At 42.0% G+C, this 13,381-nt stretch overlaps 1 protein-coding gene across 2 annotated transcripts in view; it reads right to left on the bottom strand.

The window, feature by feature from the left end:
- Positions 1-640: 640 nt before the first annotated feature.
- Positions 641-13,381, bottom strand: part of FBXL20 (F-box and leucine rich repeat protein 20) — a 68,207-nt gene continuing 55,466 nt past the window's right edge. For both annotated transcript variants that reach the window (XM_026654705.2, XM_026654704.2), the window contains 6 exons: positions 11,759-11,889; positions 10,365-10,425; positions 9,688-9,732; positions 7,334-7,390; positions 4,179-4,391; positions 641-3,108 (listed from right to left, as the gene is read on the bottom strand). In XM_026654705.2, the coding sequence (XP_026510490.1) occupies positions 3,001-3,108; positions 4,179-4,391; positions 7,334-7,390; positions 9,688-9,732; positions 10,365-10,425; positions 11,759-11,889 (615 nt within the window). In that variant the 3' untranslated portion in view covers positions 641-3,000. The remainder of the gene's footprint in view (positions 3,109-4,178; positions 4,392-7,333; positions 7,391-9,687; positions 9,733-10,364; positions 10,426-11,758; positions 11,890-13,381) is intronic.

The raw sequence follows: 13,381 nt of genomic DNA, 5'->3' as shown, positions 1-13,381 counted from the left end.
GACCTGCACTGACAGTCGCTGGAGACCACACTCTCCAGTGAAAGAAGTCTGGTGTCCTTCAATTTAGCTCACATATTTGGCACAAGCAGAAGTCTTCAAATCGGATTAGATATTCAGCACAGGTTTGTTCCTCACTGAACCTCTAAGAAGTTCCACTACTTCCCACCACTTCCCCCTCAAAAACCTCCACACCCCTAAATGATGATCCCTTCATCTCAATACGTGATACCTCCTGTATTCATCAGGTCAAACAACGGTGCTCCAGTCTATTACCACCTCTGCATCAGCAACACTTAGGCTGAGACATAACCCTGTGCCTAGAAATCCCATATATCTGATTGATGGCTAACCAAGACAAAGTGGGAATGCACCTGGGACCTATTCTAGAATTCCAAAAGCCAGAGCTTGTCCACAACACTAAACTGTTGAAGTTCTTGCCCTACAAAGGCATTCTTCCAATAAGACAAAACTTGGAAAGTGGTTGTTTATTGGTATTTATAAATACAAAACATAAGGAAGAGACCATTTAAAAGAGATTCTTGACATAAATGGACTCTTGTCAAGTAGTTTGGGACGCCACACAAACGGTTACCCTGTTTAAGAAAACGCTTTGGATTCTAAATTCTTAAGTGTGTCTCCCCCCAGCAATCCATTGCCAAGAAATTAAACAGCCCCTCTGTGGTTGGACTTATAAAACCACTGTTTTTTCTTCTCCTGCCCCACCAGAAATTAACTAAAAGATCACTCCCAGAGCTGTGCTAACACTGACCACTTCTGGTGCCCAAATTGAGGTACATCTGACTTGCTGGGGAGGTCAATAAGTTGCAACATTGTAAACCCCTAGCCAGACTCCTTCTGACACATTGAAATCAAGGGAAAGTAGCAAGTTTTGCAAATGGAATTTGAGCTCTGCTGTTGAGGGGAAAGATTATCTCAGCTTCTAAAGAGGACTTAATGAATATAACAGATATAAAAATTAAAATCTGTGGGGGGAAAACAGCTGTCAGTATCCTTTTAAACAGTGCATACTGGGTTTCTTCTACATGCCTTTCCAGCAGATTCACAAGATCTCGCAGATTCACAAACACATACTGATGGATTGGTGAAATGAATTGTAGATGAAGGAATATAGCTTATACAGTGCTTAAAAATGACCCTTTTAACTGCCTGAATTACTCAGGTGGTGATGACAGCCCGGGGAAGGTAACACACTGCCCTCCACATAAATGTGCAGGGAAAAAAACCAAACCCTCAGAGCTCTGAAATCTATTACTGGTACTTTAGAAAACCATCTCTTCTTCCCCATCTCCTGTAATTCTTCTCCATAAAAGGTGGAGTGCCGCTTCCTCAGTCTCTGACCATTACGATGATTAAGCATGCTCATTCCTCTGTGTCTCAGTCAGTTGGGAACAATTCACATAACATGTGCTCTCTCTTCTATCCCAGAGTGCTGACAGCAGGAAAAGAGCAATTCCTCACACCTGATCGCTCCTTCCAGGAACCTGCTATAGTCTGGCCAAATTCAGCCCCATTAAGCCCGCAATGCCAGCGCATCTGTTAGCATCTTTCGTGCTGGGCATTCTGGACTCCTGGTATCAAGGAATCAATGATTACATGGAGGCTGTCACAGGTTCTCTACATTCCCTTGCAGCAGCAGGGTTAAGCTTGCCTGAATCACTCAAAACGCAGCTGCTATATACATCAACCATGTCAATGTGCCAGAACATACCCTTTTTGAAAGTTGGGAGGAACTGGAAGCATGGTATATCCTTGTGGCTCCCATTTCACTCAAATGGATGCTTCTCCAGGACAAGACACTTACCTGTGGAACATGCAAACGTCAGCAAAGTTGCTGAGAGTTCACAAACGCAATACACGACAATGTGGCAATAATCAGTGATAGATTTTCAGGTCTTCTGTCCCTTCTGCTTCAATGAGTCATTCCTTGATGAGGGCGACAAGAGTAACGCAATTCTGATTTTTTTTTTTTTTTGGCAGGAGCCAGGGAATCAATATTAGTTGGACTGTAGAATGTAGCTGTGTCCCCTATATTGTGAGCTATGTTCTCTTTGCTAGGGTAAAACTTGAAATGGAAAAGAGGTGAGACCCAAATATTGGTAAAAATGGGCAAATAAGCCCATGAGATTAGCCTAGCCTGCGCTCCACTCTCTCTTTCTATTTAAGATCTTCCCATCAGACAGGCAGTTTCAGGCGCAGCCTTCTAATGGTAAAAAGTGTCTTATTTTTATTGATAAATAACTTATGTTCAATAATCTCAAAAATTACTAAATTAGAAATCTGTAAAAAACAATGAGCGGTGGGCGGGGTAAAAAATGGAGCCCGACATTACAGATTTCAAGCTATGTCATCACAACAATCTAGGAAGCCTCTGAGCTGAATGCTACAAAACACAGAAGAAACTGATGAACCTTCAATGTGAGCATGCTCAGTGTGTTAGCATGGAAACAAGGAAGTACCGAAGCACAGTAAATCATGTCTCACAATGGCTGCTGTTTTCATTCCCTTACTGAAGAACGGAAAACAAAATCTCTTTTTTTTTTTTGGACAGTGGATGCAAGAATAAAGCATGTTCGTTTCTCTCCCTCCCCCAACGTCGAAGGATTTTGGTGCTGTTCCAACATTAAAAAACAAAAACAAAAAACCAAAAACCAGCAGCAGTCGTTTTGGGTTTGCACAACCCCCTCCCCAGTAGTTTCTTCTGAGCATGCCCAGTAGGAATGGTTCAGAATTATATCAATCCACCTACAGCAAAAGACAACACAGATCCAGCTCCCATGTCACAGAGTTCATCAGTTGCTGGAACAGGTGGTGCGTGTGTATATGCGTGTGTATGGGTGGCTACAGGGGCCCGGTGCCACAGCCCTTTTCACTGGCCCTTGCAAATGACACTGGGATCACTTTCGTTGAAGATACAGGTGTCCACTGTAATTCTAGAAGTGTAATTAAATACTCAGTTTGCAAGGATGACCAATTCCAATGTCATAGGATGATGCAACATCTGCAGAAGCGCTGTCTGCTGCCCCCTACTGATGGAGGTGGAGTCACAGGAGCGAAGTAGGCATGGACTTTAATATTGGGTAAATGGGTCTGAAAAGATAAACACAGTATTTAAAGAAAGAACAGCTGTGGCAGTGCAATACGCAGTCACATACAGGCGAGCAACTGAAAAGCGCCTGAGACACTGAAGGGCCTGCTATTTTTTCTGAGCTTGGCCACCTAAATAAAAGCATGTTTCCTCTTTCACAAAATATCAAGACTTTTACAGACCTGAGCGGAGGGTTGGAATTTTATCTTCCTGGACTGTTACCAAGTTCTTTTTCTCATCTACAATTTCCCTTTTCTGCCTAGTGAGGGTGGCCTGGAAACCTCTCCTACTCCAGCAGAGTTCACCAAAACCACATTTCCTCACCCACAAAAATCCTTATTGGATGAGCTTTGGCGAGGCAGTGATAGCCTTAAATAATAGTTTTTTGCCCTTCTTTGGTCTAAGATGCTATAGTTTACTTATGCCGAGCTACTGATGTTAAATTATATCATGAAATAACAGTCAAACTTTGCAAATTTGCACTGTGACTTGGGGACACATTGCAGATTACCGAATTATTTGAATTAGCCAGTAGGTTAAAAAACAAGTTGTAAAGGGTAAGGCATCAAGAGATGCTGTTAGTTATTTGCAAGAAATTAGATTGAGTTATTTACTAGCACATGGGGAAGTATCAATATGAAGTGCTCTGTCATATACGTCATCAGATTACTCAATATGAACACTGGCTCGTTATTTCTTTGCTGAGAAGTGAGGCGAGGCTCCCAGGTTTCGAGAGGGCATCATCAGGTTTGTGGAACTGTGAAGTGAGCATTAGCGAGCTGGCTTCTCCCGTACTCCTTTTTAGTTCTATTCACCAGGAACTGTAACTGGATCCTACACAGAAGGAAGGGAGCATTCCTTCCCCACCAGCTAGTGCTTACCGTCATCAGCCTTCTCTTGAATGAAACAGCTATCATTTTCACAGATGATGGCATTACCCTTGTAGCACTCTCAGGCATTTTAAGGACTTGGTCTAGATTACAGTGAGTCTGGATCCTCACAACCACCCTCTCCCTGTCCAGCCATTTAGTAACGTGTAAGTAAAAGCCTTCTTTTTTTTTTTTTTTTTTACCCTGAGTCTCTTGATTCCTGCCCGTGTGATCTGTTGACAGTCATAAAGTTCTATCCTCTCCAGGCTATGGCAGCTCTTCAAGTGTTCCAAGGAGGCATCTGTGATCAAAGGGCAGTTGTCCAGCTCGATCACTTCCAGTCGGTCATGTGCGCAGGCACCATTCCCCAAGTGACGAATCCCATCATCTGTGATCAACTCGCAGTGCGACAAACTCTGCAGCCAAACAGAGGTGGTTAGTGGTCTCTGGAAACAGTACTGTACAACCATCAAGAACACCAGGCTAGGAAGCTTTCTGGAGAGATGACGGGATGAACTGAGATAACGTCCTACAAGAACAAAATACCCTTGAGCAAATGTCACAGTTCTGGGCAAGTCTGCAGTTGTCCCTTGATGCCGGAGAGGGTTGTGAGCTGTGAACTCTGGTGATCAGAGTCCCTGTGCCTCTCTCTAACTAGCCAAGACTCCTGTAGGCCACAGGGGAAGTTCATATAATGTAGATGTAATGGAGAAGGGAGAATCATAGAAATGCTGGGATGGAAGGGACCTCAGCCCCCCGCACTGAGGCAGGACCAAGAATACCTAGACCATCCCTGACAGGTGTTTGTCCAGCTGATTCTTAAAAGCTTCCCATGACAGGGATTCCACAACTTCCCTTGGTAACTTATTCCAGTGCTTAACACTATCCTTGGAGTTAGAAAGTTATTCCTAGTATCTAACCTAAATCTCCTTTGCTGCAGGTTAAGCCCATTACTTCTTGTCCTTCCTTAAATGGACATGGAGAACAATTGATCACTGTCCTCTTTACAACAGCCCTCAACATATTTGAAGCCTGTTATCAGGTGCGTCTCCCCACCACCCCCGGCACCTCTAAAGATGCCAAGGGTTTTTTTATTTAGCCTTTCTTCATAGGTCAGTTTTTCTAAACATCGGATCATTTTGTTTTCCTCCTCTGGACTCTCCAATTTGTCCACATCTTTCTCAAAGTTTGGTGCCCAAAACTGGACACACAGCTGAGCCCGCACCAGGGCAGAGCAGGGTGGAAAAAATTACCTCCCTTGTCTTACATACAACACGTCTGTTAATACACTCCAGAATGAAATCATGGGAGATGGAAAAGTCTCAAGTAGATGGAAGAGCAGCCATGTAATGTCAAAAGAAAACAAGACAACTATAAAGTTTACCTGCTCTTCAATACTACAGTATTATACAGTACCCCAGGCACAGTGGTAATACTATTGTGAGCTGTAGGTACTGGATCTGTAAGGAGGACAGACTTTCACAACATTTGCGGGCTGCCCTTATTTTTAAATATTCTTGGACGTGAAACTGAACTGTGCAGTGAGCTGGGAGATTTCACCATTCCACCATTGAGTGATGTCAGTCCATCACCAGAGCATCTGCATAGTTCATGTATCATTTGGTTTGCAGAGGAACTGGGAACCAGAGCTGGTGCACAGATCGCTGTGGAGGAGAATGCACTGGGTGAGTGCTCCAGAGACAGAAACGCTGCAGCTCAGACAAGGAAGCACTGTGCAGACGGAGAGAAACCCAACGTTACAGGAGTTTCCTGTCCAAAGGGTGCAAGGAAGCACAGCAGGCATGCCTGAACACTTCAGATCTAAAATGCCGTCAGTGATGGAACTGCCATTTTAAGGCACAGGGCAGGTAGAGTGCAAGCTGTTTCAGTGAGCGCTCCCTTCCCCAGTGGCCTTTGCTGTCCCTCCCCTCACACGGAAGGAACATGCTATTTAGAAGTGAGAAAATTTGCTTTGTTGTCACCTCACTTCAGGTTGAAGCAGACCCTCCCACACAATGTGATGTCTAACTCACTAAGGACTAATACAGAACATCGAGGTTTGTCAAAGCTGGATTCAATAGGTTACAGGCCAGAAGCATTCATGCTCCAAATGAGTGAACTCCTCCATCCCTACCCCAGTTCTTTTTATTTAGGGCCATCACTTATGCCCTTTATTCTATGAATACATCCTTGTAGGACTGTAGCCAAGGCTGTTAAATGCTAACCCACAAGTCAAAACTTCCTGTATGAGAGCGATAATGCACATTTCACACATGGAGTAAGATTCAAATGTCAGAGGCAACCAGTGCTATTAAACTCTTTCAGCAACAACAGCTTCTGAAGTATAGTGTGAAGAAAGGAAACGAGGGTGGCTGCAGCTTTCCATCTCAAGTTCTTATCTGGCCCCCCATCACTGCAGTATCTGAACTGCCTCAAAATGTTAATATATTGCTCTTCACAACGCCTGCGTGAGGCACCGTAGTGCTGCTACCCCCATTGTACAGATGGAGAATGGAGGCACAGAGAGGATAAGTGACTTGCTCAAGGTCACACGGCAAGTCTGTGGTGGAGCAGGGACTTGAACTGAGTGCTCCCAAACCGCGGGCTCATCTCTGTTCTCCCTCCCAGGACAGATAGCTCAGCCCCTGAATGAATTATACAGACTTCTACGATCTAGGGTCGTAACTAAAGCAATTAAACCATGTGCCAGGATAATTACTTTCCAAATTATATAAAGTCTGAACAGATTAACACACTCATAGATCAAAAGTATTGCTTTAAAAACAAAAATAAAAATCCAAACATACATATTACTATTATTATTAATATTTCTGTGGGGAAGAATGGTCAAACCTCTAAATTTAATCCCGGACCAAGGCCTGTTGCTTTCAGGCCCCAAAGTGTGGAATCACTGAAACAGCCTTCGAAATAGCAGACAACTGCAATGCAGTAATGAGACAGGGAAGAATTTCTTTTTTGGATCATACAATGTGTGATCAGAGCTGTGGAACCAGAATGGAGCTGCAAGCTCACAGAATGGAAGAGAGGATAAAATGCCACTGGAAAAGGAAAGGTGTCTGAAGGGTTTTGGCAGGAAAGCAAGGCATGAAAGCTAATTACAACACTGCACTTTGATATCCATAGAACTGACTAAGCCGGACTGCATTCTAGTTTCCACAGGTCACACAGTTCCATACTCAAGATGACAAGGGGCTGGAGACTACTCCATGTTATACAAACTAGATACAACCATCACATGCCTGGCAGATTGCAGAGGCAATCGTCAATTGGGCAAAATTTGGAGGCTCCCACCATTTTATAAAGTGAGAACACAGAAAACTGTTGCCCAAACACTTACCAACACTTGAAGCCGTGGACAGTATATGGAAAGCTGGATTAACGTACTGTCTGTTATCTGGAAGAGACACAAAGCCCTTTAAGACTGAAATCTTTGTACAGCGATTTCTTCCCAACCAAAACATGACCCCAAGTTAGTACTTAAATATTCACCATTCTTCTCCTGCATTGGAAATGGCAATCACTATCTCAAACATTTCCAGAACTGTTTCTGGATCACATTTCAGCCAAAGGTTCCTATTATTCTTTAGAAGGTGACTGGAAAGGATTTTTAAGAAGTTGGGTCTGTGTTTTTTATTTCCTTATGATGGGTAATTTAAAAGTGTTTTTTAAAGTTTTTCTTCTTTTCTTGTTCTTCCCATTTGAAACACAAGGAATGTCTGGGTCTTCCCAGGTTTTGCTGGAGTGAGCAGAATACTTACAGATACATTTTGGAGAAATGTTCATTTATCACTGAAGTTAAACAGAACTGGAATATGTGTGGCACCAGAGACTAACACATTTATTTGAGCATAAGCTTTCTTGGGCTAAAACCCACTTCATCGGATGCATGCAGTGGAAAATACAGTAGGAAGATATACACACACACATTATATGTGGAAAATACAGTAGGAAGATATACACACACACACATTATATGTGGAAAATACAGTAGGACGATATACAACCCCCCTTCCTACTGTATTTTCCACTGCATGCATCTGATGAAGTGGGCTGTAGCCCACAAAAGCTTATGCTCAAATAAATGTGTTAGTCTCTAAGGTGCCACAAGTACTCCTGTTCTTTTTGCGGATACAGACTAACACGGCTGCTACTCTGAAACCTGAAGTTAAACAGGCGTTAACAGCCTGCTAAAAACCCCTTCTGCTCTAAACTGCTCAGATTTTGGTCTCTGGCTCCTGAAGTGTCCTCACTTCACTAGTTTTTCAATCATTCGAGTATGTCTACACTGCAATAAAAAACCTGTTAGCACAGCCACAGCTGGCCTGGGTCAGCTGACTGGGGCTAAAAATTATAGTGTGGATGTTCGGGCTTGGGCTGGACTCCAGGCTCTGAACACTTCCCCCCTCAGGGGGTCTCAGAGCTTGGGGGCCAGCCCAAGCCTGAACATCTACATTGCAATTGTTAGCCCCGTAAGCCCAAGTCAATTGAGCTGAGCTCCGAGTCTGAGTGCCTCAGGTTTTTTATTGCAATGCAGACGTACCCTTCCAGGCTAAACAAGGCATGAATTTCTATTCTAAGAAACATGCAACCCCAGCTCCCCTTGCCATTTAATTATTAAAAAAAACACCCACAAAAAAACCCCTTTTCAGATTGTCTTTGTACAAAGCAGCAAGACTGGACACAGCTTTAAATCACTTCCTGTCTGGACTACTGTCATTTCCTTTTCTGTGGCCTTCCTAAATCCCTATTCTAGAATTGTCAGGCAGTGCAGAATGTTGGGGCCAGTCTATTTTCTCACTGCAGGAGGTGAAACCCTATTACCTTCATGGTCTTCCGATCCATTTCTAATTGAAAACTGCTCTGCCCTTATGGTATTCAGTCTCTTTAAGGGCTTCCTCATTTCATACCCACTTAACACAATATTTCACTTTACCTTTAAATCTTACCTTAATCTTATCACTCTTACGACATATTTGCTAAAGGACAGTGTTCAGTCACATATGAAGGGCATTCTAAAAAAACCCACTGAATGAGTCTGTGGCACCGAGTTATTAGGTAAGTCAGATAAAAGACTCATAGGCTGGTGAAGAATTACAGCCCACTGACTTCTGGGGAGGTTTTTGGTTGGAGGGCACCTCATCTTTATTTCTAGTTATTTCCCTCCACCTTCACAAACAAGGTCACAGTTGTTCAAACACTTCAGCTGCAGTAACGTTTAATATTTGGAGATTACCTTTACTGATCTCTATCAGTTTATGTACCAGAGACCTTACTGGCAGCAAAGATCTCACCCTTGGGCTTGTAGTTCTTGCAGTTGCCAGGTTTTTCAAAGGTGCCTAGATTTGCAGAACTATACATGGTCTTTAGCAGACAAGCACACAGTCTAGATCTGATGGGATCTTCAGATTATTTTAACATTTTCAATAGTCTTTCAATACAATTCTCTGTTGAAAATTGGACTAGAGGTGATCGAACATATACAAGTAATTCATCTTGTCCAAACTTATCTCCTTTTCTGGATTCTGGAACAAGTTGTCTTAATTTAAAAAAAAAAAAAATGATTTTGGGATTCCGTGCTCTGACCCTTTAGGTGTGGTTATTAAAACCCAGACACATTTGTCACAGACCATGTTTCCGCACTGCTGAGACTTCCTGCATGAAACCACCACAGTCAGAAGGCTGGGCTCTTACCTGAACACACTCTTCCAGGTCCATTTTTTCAAGCTCATGACAGTTCTATATAGCGCAGGCAGGAAATAAAAGCACACAAGCAAATTAGACACAAAGCCCAGTCAGTACGTGTAAAATTATGGGATCCCTTCTTTCTCAACACAGATGAAGTGTGTTGAAAAGAAAGTCTTCTTTCTGAAGTTGGTCATGACTACAGATAGTTTGTTGCTCCCTGGAGGACAATGCTACTAAAAACAAGCATAATACTGAATATCTATCAAGCCTGCCCATTTAAAGACATTTATAAAATATCTACTAACTTGTTTCTCTCTTTTTTTTTTTTTATATCTACAGAAAGGAAAAGGGGTTTAAACTCAGTGTTACTCATATGGAGTACAGGTTGATCTGTCTGATGCATGAAATTGTACAGGGATTTGTTTCTCGCTAAATGTTAATAATTTCATTGACTTTAGATGCACATTACTCATTAAACTGGGAGTTGGGTGGCTAAATATAATGTTGAAAATTTAAGGAATAATGAACAATTTATTGATCTACTTAGCCCTCTCATTTCCACGCAACTTCAAAACCAAAAAGAGATGTTTTGCAAAATATAAATTTATGGGAGACAGCTACTGTTACCCTGAGCTCCCAGGAAACAGAGATGCACCACATACAAAGTGGAATGCAGCACTTACCTTAGCCAGAGTGGTAAAGCCCACATCCGTTAGCTGCGAACACCTTGCAACTTCTAATATTCTGTACAGAAAGAATTAAGAATGTACTAACTATGGGGTAATCATTTTGCTTTACAGAGTCTGTTTTATTAAAAAAATTGGGGGCAGAGGGGCAGGGTGGGGAGAGATTAAGTCAAGGAAGTACTCTCGAAGAGGATTATTTCCATGGAGTATTACACTCATGCACATTTGAATGGAGGTCCCCCTTCACTCCATTTGATAATCTCACCATGAGGTAGTGTATTACACGGAATAGTATTTCATGATGATGCTCAGGTCATGTAAGAATAAGTACTTAATGCCATAACATATAGATTTAAAGTTTTCTAGATAGCAAATTGCTCATTCCCAGTTCAGATGACTGCTGAAAATTCTTTGCTTCTGCTATTGCAGTTTCATGGTGCCTCCCCCTTTTCCCTCATTTGTTTTATAATATTTTACTTCGCAATGCTATAATGCTGCAGGGGAGAGCATTATTTCCATTTCTAAAAATTTAAGATCAGGACTTTCTTTAAATGTGTGAGATACTTTGGTTTATGGCATTTTATGCAGTTGATCTCCAGGCAGAGTTGAACATAAACACGGGATCCAATTGGAATCACAGCATTTTTATCTGCCTCTTTCAAAGTTCGAACTACATATATATAAAAACTGACACATGTATCCATCGTCTTTTACTTTATTTTTAAGCTTATTATAAAAATTCCATTTCTATTCTGGACACCACTTATTTTAGCCAAATTAAAGCAGGGCACACAGCTGTAACAGATGCCAGACAATACTCATCTTTTTTCCGCCATGTCATTTTCCTAATTATGCTGTAAAATCTTTATAGAGATGGCACCTGAAGCCCATTCTCTGTCTGAAATAGTGAAAATTAACAAAAAAACCCACTATTTTTTGCTTCACATGCTCCAAAACTATCCTCAACACACATTAATAACTAGGTATTGAGGCAGGGAATAATGCAGTTTAAACTCTTGTTTCCAGTTCTTAACACAAAAAATCTGTGGACTAATTTCAGTTGTTTTAGCCAAAAATAAGGTTATACGTGGACTGAAAAAGGAAATTGTCACTAATTCTATATAAGCTCATCAGAGTGACACACAACACTGCTGCACCAAGATATCTTGTAGAATTATATTCTGTGGAGTCAGAAGTTAGGACATAACTAACTCATTGTCATCCTCTTCTCGCTAGACAGCTGGAAATAACTTCAGTGGTAAACTAGTGGACTTCCAGATTGGACTAGAAGTCCTGACCTTTAGAATAAAAAAAAAGTCAAGGAGTTCCATTACCAGGTCATCCACATCTTTACTCAATCAGCATTGTGTGACTCCAGACTGAAAACTCACCTAAGCCGCGGACAGTTTTGTCCCAGTGCATTCAAGATGGCATCTGTAATGTTAGAGCAGCCTGAGGCACACAAGGATTGCAATTTATGGCATCCTCTGCATATTGTTATGAGACCATCATCTGTGATTTGCTACAAGAAAAAAAACAAAACATCAGAACCATTAGTAGTGATGATTAAGATCCAATGCATTGCCCAATTCAACCTTTTGAGACAAGCGAGGAGGCATTCAACTTAGAGTGATGAAGGCCAAGCTACGCTTATCAGCCAAGAAATGTGTTCAAATATTTTTACAGGATAGCTGAAACAGCATAAGGCACTCTGATATGGCTTATAAATAGTCTGCAGCTGATTCCACAGGCATGCAAATATTTTAGGGGATGGCACCACAGAATCTGCTGCCTAACACCACAGTGCTCTCAGCTTCCTCAGCAATGCCGACAAAGTAATTCTGGCTGAAAGATTAATTAGGAAAGTCTGTTAGAGGTCACAACATCACCACAGCTTAGTTTTACAAACAACCTTTTAAAACTCAGTCTTACTGCCTTGGTGCCCAAGAGATAAGTGCTAAGACACAGGTCTGAATCCTCGTCAGATTCAGCACCTGTGTAACTTCATTGAGTTCAATGGAGCTACATCCCGTTTGGCCAGGGATACATTTGGACCTCAGTCTAACTCCAGGAACCAGTTTGGGATGACAACATTTGAGGCAGAACCTGTCAGGAGAGTGCCATGCTGGCTGACAGCAGCAATATTAACAAAGTTCTGGAGCTCACTTGAGCCCTGCCAGCTGGAGGACAGAGTGCGATGGCAAGACCAATGTATAGAGTGGGAGGAGATAAAGAAAGGAGAAGAGACGAGTCAGTATATAGACACAGGAACAAACTGGGCCCACTGGATTTTGTGACCTGGCCAGTGTTGATTTCCCACATGGAAAGCACCAGCTTGGAGACTGGCAGTAGTTCTTTTGGAACAACTGCTGAAGTGGGAAAAACCCTCTCAAAGGGTTAAATTAAAGGTGAGCAAGAAACTTACTTAGTTTTCTTTTCAGCTCCTTCTAAAAGTTGCATCTTCCAGGTCCCAATGTCAATAGTGAAAAGTTATTGTTGACACCATCCTCATGCCAATCATGTATACATCTCCCTTCAGAGTGTAAACACTACTCCTTAAAACACACGATTGAGTGAGGCCCAGATCTCCAAGCCCCTTCCAACTTAGGGGACAGTCTGTTAATGCTGCCATATCAGAAGAGCTGGATGATGTACACAAAGAACTCTTCCCAATTCCTTTTTTGGCTCGAAAGTACATTTTTGGCACTGTTAATAGTTCCAAATTATACACCAATATCTTCGTAAGATACATGCTTATCTAAAACGGAGGCAGAGCCAGAAAATAGCAGCAGCTAAGCATTGTTGTCAGTTACACCTCATTCCCGCAGACATGTTTTAAAGAAATCTGTTAAGTAAAGAGTAGAAAGTTTCATTGCTCCCCCGTTGGTAAATAGGTGTTTGAAGTTCCATGAAGATTTGAGATACAATCATTATTTTATTGCTCTGTTTCTTGGTTGGTTCAGTGTCTTGTTGTAGAGGGCAAATGTGCTGCTTGATTCAGTTTTAAAGGCTAC

The sequence above is a fragment of the Terrapene carolina genome, unplaced genomic scaffold (assembly GCF_002925995.2).
Source record: "Terrapene carolina triunguis isolate 2854851 unplaced genomic scaffold, T_m_triunguis-2.0 Scaffold193, whole genome shotgun sequence".
NCBI classification, from domain to species: Eukaryota; Metazoa; Chordata; order Testudines; family Emydidae; genus Terrapene; species Terrapene triunguis.
This window is presented reverse-complemented; position numbering and strand designations above follow the sequence as displayed.